Consider the following 14,581-nt stretch of genomic DNA (forward strand, 5'->3'; position numbering starts at 1 on the left):
ACTTGATGACGTTGGTTTTGTGAGACGGAAATAGAGAAATTGTAGTTGAATTGATTAGAGTGACACAGACAAATCTAACCGTATTACCAAATAAAACACAAAGTAAACGGAGACAATTCAGCTGTGTGAATTTGTGTAAGTAACCCTACGTTCATACATTTGAATTGATTTAATGTTTCTATATTGGACGCACGCTAACGTTACTGTTATTATTAAAGCTAAATGTTGTTGTGAATGAACTGAGAGCCCAGCCCAGTGCTGTGTAAATGGCTGTGGGGGTTGTGTTGGTGAACATTGAATATAAGAACATTAAATATGTTAAAGATACCGTAAGTGATTTTCTTTTTGTTCAGATAAGTGTTATTTAGCTCTATATTCTGATAATTGCTATAGAGTGTTTGTTCAGCTCTCCAGCTCTTTGGAAACAGAAATGTCATTTTAAGGTTGGGATACTAATTTGATCCAATCAGTACAGAGAACACATACAGAATACACTCAGTAGAGAGAACACATAATGATTGGATCAAATTAGTATCCGATAATACAGGATAAACAAGTGAAATGACACAGAGAAATGATCCGACATACAGTAATTGGTATTGGAACACTATAAAACTGAAGCTGATAAATGGGTACTCTCTCCTAATTGGATGAAATGGCATGGCAGGGCTAGGCAACCCATTTGAAAATGTATTTTCTTTTCATTAAAGAGCTGGATAGATGGGGAGACCCCTTACTGAACAAACAATATATAGAAATGATTATACTATCAGAATATAGAGATTTTATGTTTTAACCAAAAAGAGCTGCCATGCCATGGACTGTGACTACACCATCAATGTAGGCCTACACAGTAAAATGCTCAGTGTTCATTTAAAGGTGCAATCCGTAAGCTTCATGTCCTATCTGTTTAAGAAAGTAGGTAGCTGATATATTGCACTTTTACCTTAGCTTTAGGTATACTCTTGGTTGCTTGTTTTTGCAGAAAATGCACTTCAGACTTCTGGTGATTAGTAGTTTTCGTTCCCTACCTATGTTGAATGCACTTATTGTAAGTCGCTTTGGATAAAAGCGTCTGCTAAATGACTGTAATGTAATGTCATGTACCTGTTTTGTCATATTCATGTCCTATCTGTTTCTGTAGATTTCTCCAGAAGTGTCCTAATCCCACCCCAAAAAGATGGTAAGAGACTCATATTCTGTTTGTGATGTATCGTAAATGAAATTTCAGATATTCTGTATCGTGATGCCATCGTTATCATAAGCCAAATATCGTCACAGAATCGTATCGTGAGTTACTTGTCTCGTCCCACCCCTACTCTTTGCACATGTACATGGCAGTCATTTTATAACATTGTGCATTGATATGTAACGTAGCTCAGTCGGTAGAGCATTCGCCCTTTGGGCCACAAGGTTCTGGGGTTGATCCTGAGCACTTCCAACTCAGTGTATGAGTAGCACGACTTGGGTAACTAAGACGTGCTGTAAGTACTTTGAGCTGATGGTAGGTGGTGCTGCACTCCACCTCAGCAATCCATCTCCCAGGTGTCTAGCTTAGACACCCTTGTTCTCAGCCAATGCAGACAATAAGCCACTGCATGTCCAAAAGAGTTACTTTTCAGAAAATGGAAAATACCGATGGGCTCCAATGTAGTTATTATTTAGTCACAAGCGCTTGTTAATACAGTACTTTTCATTGTTTAAAAGTTTATAAAACCCATAGACACACTTTCACTAAAATGTTTCTAAAATAGTGAAAATAGCTGAACTTCATGCTAATAGCTGAAGTTTTGCGTGACACTCTTGTACGACCGAGTAGTGCATTCATTTATTTGATAAATATAAAAAGTTGGAGATACAGGGTTTCTGCCCGACAGCGACACTGTTACTACAGTGCAATAGTGAACTGTAACCTGTAACTTCACCCTCTCTCTCCCCAACAGCACGGTCGAGTGAAAATCAAATCCACCGCTCAGCAAGAGGAGGAGAAGAAGAAAGAACGAGAGAAGAAATTAAAGATCTATGTGGCTGCAAGAGATGCCTGTTTTTCTAAGGTAAATTTTTAAGTTTTGTGTCCTACTCATGATTTGAACCCGGGTCTCCAAAACATCTACCGCGGCTCAACGGAGAGGGAATCCTCCCTTGGCCAGGGGAGATATGGAGCTTATGCACTCATAAAGTGCTACTTGTCAACCAACCATCCTACTGGACACCAGGGTCTAAAACGACTCAGTGGAACAGTAGTCAGACCACTGCAGATGTATTAGTTATATTGCATTGACATACTCTACCATACAGATTTGTTAAAATAATCTTTTATTCGTTAAAATAAGTGCCGTTAATGAATACGACAGAATGTACTGGTTTAATTTCCTTCATAAGGACAGAATTTGTCCTTTATATAGCTTCCCATAATGCAAACCATTATCTATTTTAAATGTGTTTTCCCCTTAAACCCATACAAAGTTTTTCCTGCTGTCTAAATGTCTTTTCTTGTCTTCCTCATTCCTCAATTGGGTATATTAGAGGAAGGAGGGTATCCTGGATGACGAGGGTCTTCAGCTGACCCAGCAGATGCTGTCCTCCAATCCTGACTTTGCCACCCTGTGGAACTACAGGAGAGAGATCTTAATGCATCTGGAGACCGTCAGGTTAGATTAGAACCCCTGGAATTATTCTCTAGATATTCTTATTCTCCTAAACATTAGTTTTGTCTTTCTGTTGGCTTAACTTCAACCACTTAAGCCCCATTTTAAACTTGCAATGGTGTGGCATTCACAAGCTCACACTGCATCATGATGTGACACGTGAGCTTGTAGATCGGCCCTTTTCTCCTATAATGACATGCCCAAAATAGGGACATCAGGTTGAAAGTGGTTAAATTAAAAAAAATCTGTAAAAAAAAAAAAATTGGGATAAAATGTTTCCGGATGACTGGAATAAATTTCACAATGATGATCTAATTTTGTCTTCATTGTTTCAGGGAGGAGGATGAGGTGCAGAAGGTCTATGAGACTGAGCTGTCTTTTCTGGAGTCCTGTCTGAAGGTGAACCCCAAGTCTTACGGCAGCTGGCACCACCGGGGCTGGGTGTCCACCCGCCTGCCTCGACCCAACTGGGCCAGGGAGCTGAGCCTGTGCGACCTCTGCCTCAGTCAGGACGACCGCAACTGTGAGTGGTGGTGGTGGTGGATTGAAAGGAGATGTAGTTTGTCTACCTGATCTCTTGATCAGGTACTAGTTAGACCTGGACACCAGGTGAAGTAAAGCACATTAACTGTGGCGTTTAGTTGTTTTTAGAACATTTGCCCAAAATAGTTTATATAATAGCAGGTTTCATGTGGTTAATTTAGACATGGAGCTATAGTAGGCTGCCCCTCATATCGTACCATGTTCTCTCGCCATAGTTCACTGCTGGGACTATCGGAGGATGGTGGTCAAGATGTCCGGCGTGCCCGTGGACCAGGAGCTGCAGTTCACCGATCGCCTCATAGGCTCCAACTTCTCCAACTACTCCAGCTGGCACTACCGCAGCACCCTGCTGCCCCTGCTCCACCCGGAGTCCCCTGAGCCCCCTGAGCCCTGCCGTCAGACGCCCCACGCCTCGCCGCCGCCCTCCCCGCAAACCCACTCCCACCGCGTCTGCGAGGAGCAGCTGTTAAAGGGTACGATCGTTTGATTGAAAAAAATGAACACGACACAAAACTGCACCACCCGAAGCACTGTCTGAAAGTGTCGATCTTTGATGGTCAATAATAATATACTATTTATTGTCATTTATTTACTCAATCAATAACACTCACACAGTTGCAGTCCCATTATACAGTTATATCCAATGTTTTTCTTTTCTTTTCTCTGTCCAGAATATGAGCTTGTACAGAACGCCTTCTTCACCGACCCCAACGACCAGAGTGCCTGGTTCTACTACCGGTGGCTGCTGGGCAGAGGTGTGTGTGTGTGTGTGTGTGCACGTGCGCATGCGTGTGTGCGTGCGTGCATTCTTTGTGCAAGTAACAACACACCCAATTTCCGTATCCATGTCAGTGTGTGCCAGCATTTTAATAGCATCCCTCCATTCCTTTAACTCAGTGTTTACCAAACAACTATTTTTAAGTAAATATCCAATAATCTTTTCTTGCATTTTTTCCCCCCCAAAAAATCATAATGTATTTTTGTACGCCTCGAGCTGAACACGTTTGGGAACGCCTGCTTTAACCCACACTGTGGCATCATGCTGGTTCTTGTCTCTGTTTCCTCCGTCTCGCAGCGGAGCGCGAGGAGATGATAAGCTGCGTGCATGTCAGCCGCGAAGAGGAGAGTGTGGCCGTGGCTTTCTCCAGGCCCGTCAATGTGGGTACTTCTCTATTTGTTCTCAATAAAAAGGAGGTCTCTCAGTCTGGTTTATTTATACTGTATGTACTGTACACTGTACAATCCTCAGTGTTCATTTATCTATCTGTACCTCTTTTTTTCCCCCAAATGCCTTTCCCAGTTTACCAGAATACCTTTTAGTGAGGGAGCTCATCTGCATCACCTGCATGTGATGCTAATGTTCTGAATATCATGTACATACCTGCTACTACATACTGTGTGCTATCTGTACGTATATGTTTATATCCTTTTGATTATTTGACCTGTTTCTATTTTGTGTTTTCTTCTTTCCTGCTCTTACTCTGTCCTCTCCCTTCTTGCAAACAAACAAGATGGAGCGCACTTGGAGAAAAAAAATGGATTTCACCTACTTCTTTACGCCTGCAAACCTGTGATGTGGCAATAAAGTTTATTCAGATTCTCCGGGATTGTACAAATGTAACCATATAATATTTTGTACAATCCCAGTGTTAAATGTACGCTGAGGATTTTACTGTGTGCATCCCCTCAACTGTGACCTACATTCGCTTCACCTCCTCCCGTCCGTGTCTTTGTTCTTACCCAGCAGCAGTCGGCGGGGCTGATGCTGGTTCTGGACGGCAAGCCCCAGAGAGTGGAATGGAGGAGTGTCCATCCTCGCTTCAAGCACAGCCCTGTCTGGGTATCCTTTGCTTTTATCACACGAGGCTGACAGGTTTTAGTAGTTAAGAGTTATGTCACTTATAACAGTCTTAACGGTTTGAACTTAATAAAAATCTTCTGGCTCAGTTCAGTCACTGTCTCTGTGCTGACAACTGTCTCTGTGCTGACAGCAACTGTCTCTGACATGTTGCTGTGCTGACAGCATTTGGACATGTGTCCAACAAAAACAAAATGCTTGTCGCCTTCAAACATGAGGCCCACGATACTGTACAAGCTACATTCTGTTAGTTATTACCTTTCTTTGTTTAATCATTCTTCGCATGCCACATACTGTAAAAATATCTCTACCTATGGCATGTGTAACAGTGGAGAGTGAGATGGAGAAAGATAATACTAGATTATTCAATGCTGATTGATTGATGCGAATTGGCAAACATTGTCCTTTTCGGAAAACCTCTCCGGTTAGAAATGCATTGTGTATTGTACTGTTGTTTTTCTTTTTTTCAACCTCGCAGTGCACGGTGTGAGTATAGCAGGCTGGTTTAGTGTAAAGTAACTAAATACATTTTCTCAAGTACTGTACCTAAGTACAATTTTGAGGTATTTTTACTTTACTGGAGTATTATCAATTTTCAGTACTTTTACTTCTACTCCACTACATCTCAGAGGCAAATATTATACTTTTACTCCACTACAATTATTTGAAAACTTAAGTTACCTATCTGCTATCTTCCAAATATTGTTATATATTTTATACATTTGAAAACTTTAAATGGGACGTTCTTCACAATGAGTACTTTCTACTTTTGGTACTTTACGTACATTTTGATACCAATACCAATACTACCAATACTTTTTAATTCCTGACTTTTACTTGTAACAGAGTATTTCTACATTGCAGTATTGATACTTTTACCTAAGTAACAAAACTGAGTACTTTTTCGACCACTGGTTTTGGACCAGTGCATGTCTTTTGATTCATAAACCTTAACCTGGCCTCAGATCTGTGATCTTCCCCCTGGGACCATCAGTGACATCTGCAATGAACATAACCTAACTGTACACTGGACTGAGAAACATACACATCGAGACTGTGCTCTCTACACAGGTGATGTATACCATCTGTATGTTGTGTACTTATTGTCCTGATTCATAATACGGTACAATCCCACTAGCATTATCTTCAATGCTCTTAACCCTTTAAGACCTGAGGCCGATTCCACAAACACCTTCTAAATCAGTAGTTCTCAAACTGATATGAATTTGGCCGCGGACACCCATCTGAAAATGTTTCAAAGCTTGCAGCGTGGCATGAAGTGACATGCTGTGAGCTTGTATATCTGCTATTTTTTAGAACCACTGTTCTAAACCACCGTTCTAAATCCTATGAGTTTTCTGAAAAACGTATGTTGCTATATATATATACGTATAGCTAAAATCTAAAATGGCGCTTTCCCGGTTTTAATGAGTTAACGTCCCCAGGTAAAACTGAAAGCTGGTGTCGGGATTCCGCCACTGACCAGGAACTTTTCAGGTACGTGAGTGTGTGTGTGTGTGTGTGTGTGCGTGCATGTGTTTGTCTGGTGAATGCAGGTCATATACTTTGCTGAAGAAATGAGAATTCTGTGTGTGTGTGTGTGGATTTTCTTTATTTGCAGGAGTGAACTGTCAGTGGAAAAGACCTCTGTCTTACAGTCTGAGCTGCAGTCTTGTAATCAACTCCAGGAGCTGGAACCTCTCAATAAATGTAAGTACACTACTGTAGTCATTTGATTTGATTTAATCAAATGACGTGTTTGAAGTCGGACGGTTCTCGATATACGTGAACTACAGACGTACACACACACGAACGGAAATGCATTTAGAGAGCACAGTTGTCCAGTGAAACCATATAAACGGATCCCGTCAGTCCCCCTTGATGATGTCGCCTTTGAACAACTCTCTCTCTCTCTCTCTCTCTCTGTCCTCTCCTTGGCAGGGTGCCTGTTGACAATCATCCTCTTGATGAGGGCGCTGGACCCGCTGGGGTATGAGAAAGAGACCCTGGCTCACTTTCAAACGCTCAAAGTAAGTACTGTCTGGTAAAAGTGCACTCGTTCGTTGTGCTGGTGCAGAAAGCCCACCCAGCCCTTTTGCCTTTTCCCTCAGGAAGTGGATTCCATGCGCTCTGCCTACTACGGTGACCTCTGCAGTAAGTTCATGATAGAAAACACCATTCTCAAAATGGAGTACGCCGAAGTACGTGTCTTCAGCATCTCCGACAAGGTTAGTTCGTAATTATGGCAAATAGTGGTGAAACGATTATTTTGTTAATCGATTGACACACAAATATGAACTCAATTTTAGCAAACTAATACTTGGTTTAGTGATGTATCATGTATACAGAAATGGGAATTCTTGTATATATAATAATAATAATAAATATGATTTGTCTCATTTATGACAGAACCTCACTACCTTATGCCACCTGGACCAGCTGCTATTGGTTACCCATATTAATCTGTCCTCCAATCAGCTCCAGAGGCTGCCTCCTCAGTTCGCCATGCTACAGTGCCTGGAGGTAAATAAGCTACACACCACACATAGAATTCAGGCAGCTCATTTCTTATCTTGTTCATCTTTCATTGTGGTCAATAGATTATTATTATTGATTTATTGTCTTGGGCAATAAATCGGATAACAAATGTGTCTTCCTTTCAGGTGCTGGAGGCTGATAATAACTCCATACAGGAGTTAGATGGATTGTATCACATGCCCAGACTGGAGGAAGTTGTGTTAAAAAACAACAGTATCCTTTAAATTAAAATCTCATATTCTTTGGCCTTTTTACCCAATAGGACCCCCCCTCCCCACAAATCAATACCTTTTATCCAAATAAACCTTGGTGTCTCTATATTTAGCATTTGTGAGTTGCTAAAACATTTGCTCAAAATTGCAATAAAAAAACAACAACTCAAATAGCTGATCTACCAGCTTACAACACTTTGCGCTGAGCTTGTAGACCAGCTATTATAGCTATACTGTATGTCATTTTTATTCCTCATGCGATGAATTATATACTGTACAGTAGTTAATTTCTGGTGGTTCCCAAACTGGGGTCCACGGACCCTCTGGGTTCCTTGAGAGGGTTTCAAATGGACCCTTACGTGTAACTCTGAAGGCCAGTCCACACCAACGCAAGTCCTTGCAACTGCACCTACTTGCAACCATTATCCCCAAATGGCACTGGTCTACAACTGGTCTGCCCAGACCGCTGCAATTTCTTGCAACTGGTTGCAAGTTGCGACTCATTGCATTGGTGTGGACTGGCCTTGAGAGTGTACACATGGAGCAGTTTAGAGAGAAGAGAGAAGTGCAATAGAGCCCTTGAGGCACGTTCAGACCCGGCTTATAACGATGTCATTTCTCAGCAGACAGTATGAAGTGATTGATTGATCACGATGCATAGTAATGTCATGTGAGGCTGTCATCAGGATCAGATGTTGGCCGTCAGCTGCGTGGACAGACCATAATAGAATAGTAAATGAGTGCATAGGAGTAGAAGGCTGTTCTCTGTATGCTGATATGTTGAAAACAGGGTAATCGCTATAAAATGTGTACATTTTACAATTTACATCCATTTTACATCCAATATTGATTTCAGAGACCACATAACAAATACAGAGAAAACTCACAGCAATACCAGAATTATCCTGTCCCAGGTTGGCTGAAGGCCGGTCAGCCGGTCGGCTGATTGAGTCTCATGATATTTGAATCGCAAGCATCAGCTTTCAGAATGTATACGTCACAGCCATTATTATGATTTTTCTCCTGTTTATCTGTTGCTCTCGCAACTGTTACATTCCCATATCCCGCAGGGATGCTCTTCCAAAATCAAAGTTGAGTTTGACGTGATGTGGAAAGAGCCGTAGCTGTGGAAATGGCAATGTGTCTCAGATATTTGGTGTGGACTGTCCAGTTTGTAAAGGAAAGAAACAATCCGCACTCTCTGTAGAAGTCTTCTTAGGAGTCTTTTTTTAATAATGATGATCCGCAGCAGCAGTCAACCAAACATTCGCGTTTCGGCAATCGGCACGCAGGCCTTCGCCTGTTACCGATTACATACAGGTGGAAGTGACATAGGTAACTCATGCACAATTAAAACCAATTAGCTGTGTCTCATTATTAAATGACATCTATAATACAAAAACTCTGACTATGTCTCAATAAGTGTCAGATCACACAATAGACCACAACACTAGATTAATTTATAGAAAACAAGTAAGACGCGCAAATGCGGGAAGCGAACGCCTTCGGCACGCCTCCTTCCGCTGCGTTCGCAACTATTTAACATCAACTCTTCATTTAGACCTTTTGGGAACTCAGAAAGGGGATCCAAAATGCCTCTCTTTGTAACAGTGACTGTCCAGTTTGACAATGTTGCAGTGTGGGAATTATGTTGCAAGTCTTTTGGTCTGAACTAGGCTTAAGAGTGCATATCATGAGTCCTTCTTGCAGCTGATCCCGCTTCGAATCCGACCCAAGGCACTTTACGGAGTGCATGGATTTAAGTTCTCAGTCGCCTCGACTAATTTCAGTCATTTGGATTCCATAGAGGCCAACAACTTTTAACACTGCTGCTCTGCACCTTGTGGCTGGGACAGTCAAGCCCTACTGTAATAATAGATATTTTATTTTAAGATTAAAGTGTATTTGAATCGGTCAGACTACCAATAGAAAATATTTTCAGAAGCATCTTTTATAAACCATAATGTTCTTGATTTTTTAATAAAAGCAAAGGTTAAAGCCTAAATCTGAGATTTCTACAACTGGTTAGCTGTGTTGCAAGAATGTACATTAAGAACGATAAAACCAAAACATCGTAATTCTACATATTGTGCCAATGGTATAGTATAGGGACTTGGCCTAACAAACATTTTCAATTATGAGATTTTCTTTCCTGGCACTGCCTAAAATACATCTTTAAACAAAAGTTGTTTTTATGAATTAACTCAAGCATACAGAAATATCCAAGCTGGCTGACCTGCAGCCCCTGGCTTCCTGCCCCAAGCTGACACGCCTCGATCTCCGTGGCAACCCCATCACTCAGACTGCCAACATCCAATCAGAGCTGGCCGAGCTGCTGCCCTCGGTCACCGACCTCCTGCTCTGACGTGGACGGCAGGCAGGGGGCAGCACTGCCTTCAGTATTCATCTGTTTGTTTTTGATCTGTGTCTCTGGGCAATGATATCTGTGAAGAACAAGTGGCTGTTTTTTTTCTTCTTTTTCAAGTGTCTTGTGACTCTGCAGCAACTATTTATTCCACTTCACTTGTTTGGAGAATCTGAGTAATGCCCGACCAGAGAGAGTTTAATGCCTGCTACATGGGAGCATAATGTTGAGAGAATGTAATGCCTGCTACACGGGAGCTTACTGTCAAAGACCTCACTAAATCACATGGACCCTAGCGTCCCTTTTCTGGGCATGTCATAATATATAGCAAAAATATCAGATCTACAAGCTCACAACACATCATGTTGCGATCACATGGACCCTAGTGTCCTTTTTCTGGGTATGTCAATAAATAGCAAAAATATAAGATATACAAACTCACAACACATCATGTTGTGAGCTTGTAGATTGCCAAATTTCAATAAATAGATTTGTTGTGAAAAAAAGGGAGGAGACAAAGTATAGACCCCTGGGGGACCGAGGTCAACGAAGTACAGTATTGTAGTAGGGTTTTAAGTGCTTAAAACCACCCTCACCAAAGTCCAAACATGAAGTATGAATGTGTGCGCTCATGTCCGTGGGTGTGTTCGCGTAACTTGTCTGTTTACCGGTTTGATTTACGAGCGCATCATACTCTGATACATCGGTTAGTTTATTAGCGTGGGCATACAGATGTGGTGCACAACACGATACACCAAAATGCATGTACACAGAAACCCTGATACGAAATGCACATCTATAGGAGGGCATCACTGCCACTGTACTGCTTCTAGTAAGCTTCAAAAAGCAAAACGGTTGATCTGGAGATAAGTTAAAACTGGAGATATGTTAGATAATTGTCAGAGCATTGTGTAGTTCGTATAGTTTTTTCTTTATTTTTGTTGTGTAAAGCATTTACAATATAACACTATGGTTGCACAGTAAGGCACTGATCCCATAATAAAACAGCACACATTGTGTCACTGCCTCCCATCAAGTCTCCTTTGTGTTTCTGTGAAATAGGATTAATAAACATTTAGATGTTCTATCTAGAACCCAACCAATATATTATTACATTATTTGACTTTTTTGATGATATGGTTGTTGGCAATTATGCAGCCGATGTGCCCTGATGTTTAACCCCTTTCAACCTGGCATCCCTATTTTGGGCATGCCATAGGTGTAACTTTTCCAAAGTTTTCCAACAGTCCATGTTCAAGCTCAACACTTTGTGAGCTTGTATATTGGTTAATTGTTAAATGTTCTCAAATAGAAACTTATCAAAGTTTTTCAAATTAATTGCAAGATTTAGTAACAAACTAAAGAATATGAGATATCAGCCATCTCATCTGTAATCGGTAGGCTTGGACTCCAAAATTGGGATCAGCATCAGATCCACCTGGTGTCACTCGGGCTCTAGTTCTATCCCTCAGGCAACTTGAACATCCCCTCAAATATTTATGAACTGTCTCCCCATTTGTGACAACTGGCTTTTAAGTGTTGTCTGAGCTGAAATGATAACCTCAGCATTATTGTCCATCTCTCTGGCATTCAGCCTTTGACCTTTGACCCCTGTGTAACTTTGAGGTCAAGGCATGTTCAGGTTCCATAGCAAACTGACAAGAAGCATTTGTCATTTGTCACAAATGAATGATGAGATATGGGTTATGAGACTAGGGTGCCAACCAACAGGACCTTAGTTTTGGAGCTGTTTAGTTGTGGGATGTTGTGTCATCCAGTCCCTTATCTCCTCAAGACAGGTCAGGTGGTTAGTCCTGAGGAAGCTGTGGAGGGTGTTGGGCCGGTTTTTAGGTGTGTCATCATCTGCATAGTAGCATGACATTCCATGCCAGCTGATGTCACGGCCAAGGTGGAGTATGTAGGTGAACAGGCTGGGGCCGAGAACTGCTCCTTGAGGGACACCATACTGTAGGTGACAAGGTGCAAGGGCGCCGAAACCGTGGGTGCCCGGGGGCTAAAGCACCCACTGTGGGTGAGGAGCACCCACTGGGTGCTGGTCAAAAAAAAAAGAAAAAAAAAAAGTTAAAAAAAAAAAAATATTTTTCAAAATCAGATCGCCTGGTTCAGATCACCACTGAACAACCGAATTAACCGAAATAAAGTTACAAAACCCCCCCAAAAAAGTCAATTAACCGACCAAAACCCGCAATTTTTTGCGCGTGCTGCGCGCGCGCATGTGCGCCTTGTTGGGCACCCGCTCGCGCTTATAAATATCGGCGCCCCTGACAAGGTGTGTCACCTTGCAACCCCTGAGGAGACATTCTCTGCTGGGCTCAGGTCTGGAGGTTTAAAGGTGATACATACAATAGCAACCCATATGTAACAACCCATATGTAAATGTATTGCATTTAGGAACCAGGAATACAAGAATCTTCAGTTTAACAAACATGTTTTCAAACAAATAGACTACAGGAATTGGTGCAAGGAGAGAACAAAGGGTTGCTGTTTCACTCAGGAATGAATTAGAATCAGTTTTACTGAATTTAACAGGTTTAGGTAATACATTAGGTGTAAATCAGTGGGTTAAATTATTTTTTGTACAAGCTCCATAATGTTTCAGGAAGAAAGAAAGTAGGGGCAGGGAGCAAAGAGAAAAACATTTAAAAAAAAAGACATGTCAAAGAAAATAAGATATCTACATAATTATATAGACCAATTATTTGTTTACTGTACCAACATTGAGACTGGATGCACAGGTGATTGTTTCATGCAATCAATTCTCAACCTGTTGTTTCGGGGTGCGCTGGTTTCACCCCAACCTCCTCTTGTGTGTTAGCTAGTGCTGCGTGCCCTAGTGAGACCTGACAGAATGGGTTTGATTTGCAACCAGTATGATGCTTGCAACCAGTGTGACGTCGTCTGTTAAGGGGTCTATACACATGGCATTAACCACTTAAACCCCAGCATTTGTATTGTGGGGAAAGCTTTCGCTGAAAATGGCTCACAAGTGAGCTTGTCGATCGGCTATTTTCAAGCTTTAGGTATGTACATGAGATTAGACATAAGGTGCAAAGAGTGGCAACACATCGGTACGTCCACATAGCAGCAGGTACTGTATGTACACATGTATACAGTATATGAGGTTACACATAAAGTGCAAAAAGTAGCAGCGCAAATTAACCCATTAAAACGGGAAAGCATCTGTGTCATTTTTGCGTTGGCTATTCAAAAATAGCAGATATACAAGCTCACAGCGTGACACTTCATGCCGCGCTGCGAGCTTGTACATCTGCTATTTTTGAACATTGTTGAAAAATCTTGAAAGTGTGAGAACTACTGATTTAGAAGGCATTTGTAGAATCGGCCTCAGGTCTTAATGGGTCAAAGATGTTTTTCAGATCTTCAAATTGAGGAGAATAATAACAATTGTGGAGAAGAGCAGCAGAATGATGTTAGGACCCCTGTGCGTGGCGCTGTTACACAAGTCTCCCTCACAGCACTCCATGGCACCAACACACGCTATGCTGCTCTGACAGCCCTTGGTCATGATGTCATAACCTACAAAAAAGAAACAATAATAATAATATAAGAAGGAGGAGAAGCAGAAAAATGGTAAGGGTAGGGCCATTGTTTCTCAATGTCGGGTCCGGTCGGGGACCACCAGGGGTCCAAATGGACCCTTAGGGTCTGTATAACTCTCAAGAGATAAATAAACACTGAGGATTTGACAGCATAAATCAGGGTCCCAGAGATTAAGTGAGGTGTGCCATCTTACCATCAACTTTTAAGAAGAAACAGCGGTTGAAGATGACGGGACATGATTTGGTGTCTGTGCACGAATGGGCTTCAGTTGCTGTACATGTGAAGCACCTTAGTCCATGAACTATAGGGAGACAGATTACTGTTACACTGAGCCAGAAAAGGCCTCATTATTGCCCTGGATGCTATTCATCCCAAGCTAACTACATTGAAAACCTCTGTAAACAGCAATAAGACGATAAGACACCAAGACTACTAGTTTTGTATTGTTTTCACTTACATCGGTTTATGTTCTGTGGTATTTGATTTATTTGTTACATTTCAGGGACTGACATTAGCATTCTTGCTAACTCCTTATAGTTACACTGCTCTCTTAACTGTACTGTATTGTCCTCTAGTCAGTCTAGTGATTCTGTTTGCACTGTTCATGCCTACTGCTTCTCCCTCAAATAAACTAAAGATCATCAACCATTTGTAAAATGTAATGATCATAAATCTGTTCTTACCTGCAGATATAGTCATAAACAGAAATGCCAGGGCTGCACACAGCTTCATGGTGCACACAATTATTGAAGGACCCCTGTACCTTTAAAGAAGGGAAGTGGATTGTGGGTCCCCCAAAGCTCCCCCCCCTCTCCCTCTCCCTCTCTATCTCTCT

At 41.6% G+C, this 14,581-nt stretch overlaps 1 protein-coding gene and 1 long non-coding RNA gene across 4 annotated transcripts; one reads left to right on the forward strand and one right to left on the reverse strand.

Moving 5' to 3' along the window:
- Window positions 1-25: 25 nt before the first annotated feature.
- On the forward strand, window positions 26-11,196 carry rabggta (Rab geranylgeranyltransferase subunit alpha). Of its 3 annotated transcripts, none has more exons than XM_084066715.1 (17): window positions 26-135; window positions 1,145-1,183; window positions 1,944-2,054; window positions 2,527-2,651; window positions 2,984-3,171; window positions 3,407-3,664; window positions 3,863-3,946; window positions 4,267-4,349; window positions 4,936-5,031; window positions 6,015-6,120; window positions 6,495-6,546; window positions 6,671-6,759; window positions 6,991-7,079; window positions 7,161-7,277; window positions 7,459-7,572; window positions 7,713-7,800; window positions 10,016-11,196. In XM_084066715.1, exons 2-17 carry the CDS (start codon window positions 1,181-1,183, stop codon window positions 10,162-10,164), a joined length of 1,752 nt encoding a protein of 583 aa, XP_083922841.1. In that variant the 5' UTR covers window positions 26-135; window positions 1,145-1,180; the 3' UTR covers window positions 10,165-11,196. The 3 variants fall into 3 exon arrangements, with proteins under 3 accessions (XP_083922841.1, XP_083922842.1, XP_083922843.1); XM_084066716.1 differs by having other exon boundaries at window positions 4,939-5,031; XM_084066717.1 differs by having other exon boundaries at window positions 4,942-5,031.
- A 2,254-nt stretch (window positions 11,197-13,450) lies between these two features.
- Window positions 13,451-14,560, reverse strand: LOC311052784. The gene is made up of 3 exons (XR_014601550.1): window positions 14,430-14,560; window positions 13,940-14,047; window positions 13,451-13,722 (listed from the first exon to the last, which is right to left on the reverse strand). It is a non-coding gene; the product is annotated as an uncharacterized lncRNA (long non-coding RNA).
- Window positions 14,561-14,581: the final 21 nt, after the last annotated feature.

This window comes from Gymnoscopelus microlampas (genome assembly GCF_963454915.1).
Source record: "Gymnoscopelus microlampas genome assembly, chromosome: 9".
NCBI classification, from domain to species: domain Eukaryota; kingdom Metazoa; phylum Chordata; class Actinopteri; order Myctophiformes; family Myctophidae; genus Gymnoscopelus; species Gymnoscopelus microlampas.

What these genes read in the sequence shown, in the direction of transcription:
- rabggta (XM_084066715.1), top strand. An exon ending in AGACTGTGCTCTCTACACAG is followed by an intron (nt 6,121 to 6,494) that starts GTGATGTATACC and finishes TAACGTCCCCAG; the next exon opens with GTAAAACTGAAAGCTGGTGT. An exon ending in ACTGACCAGGAACTTTTCAG is followed by an intron (nt 6,547 to 6,670) that starts GTACGTGAGTGT and finishes CTTTATTTGCAG; the next exon opens with GAGTGAACTGTCAGTGGAAA.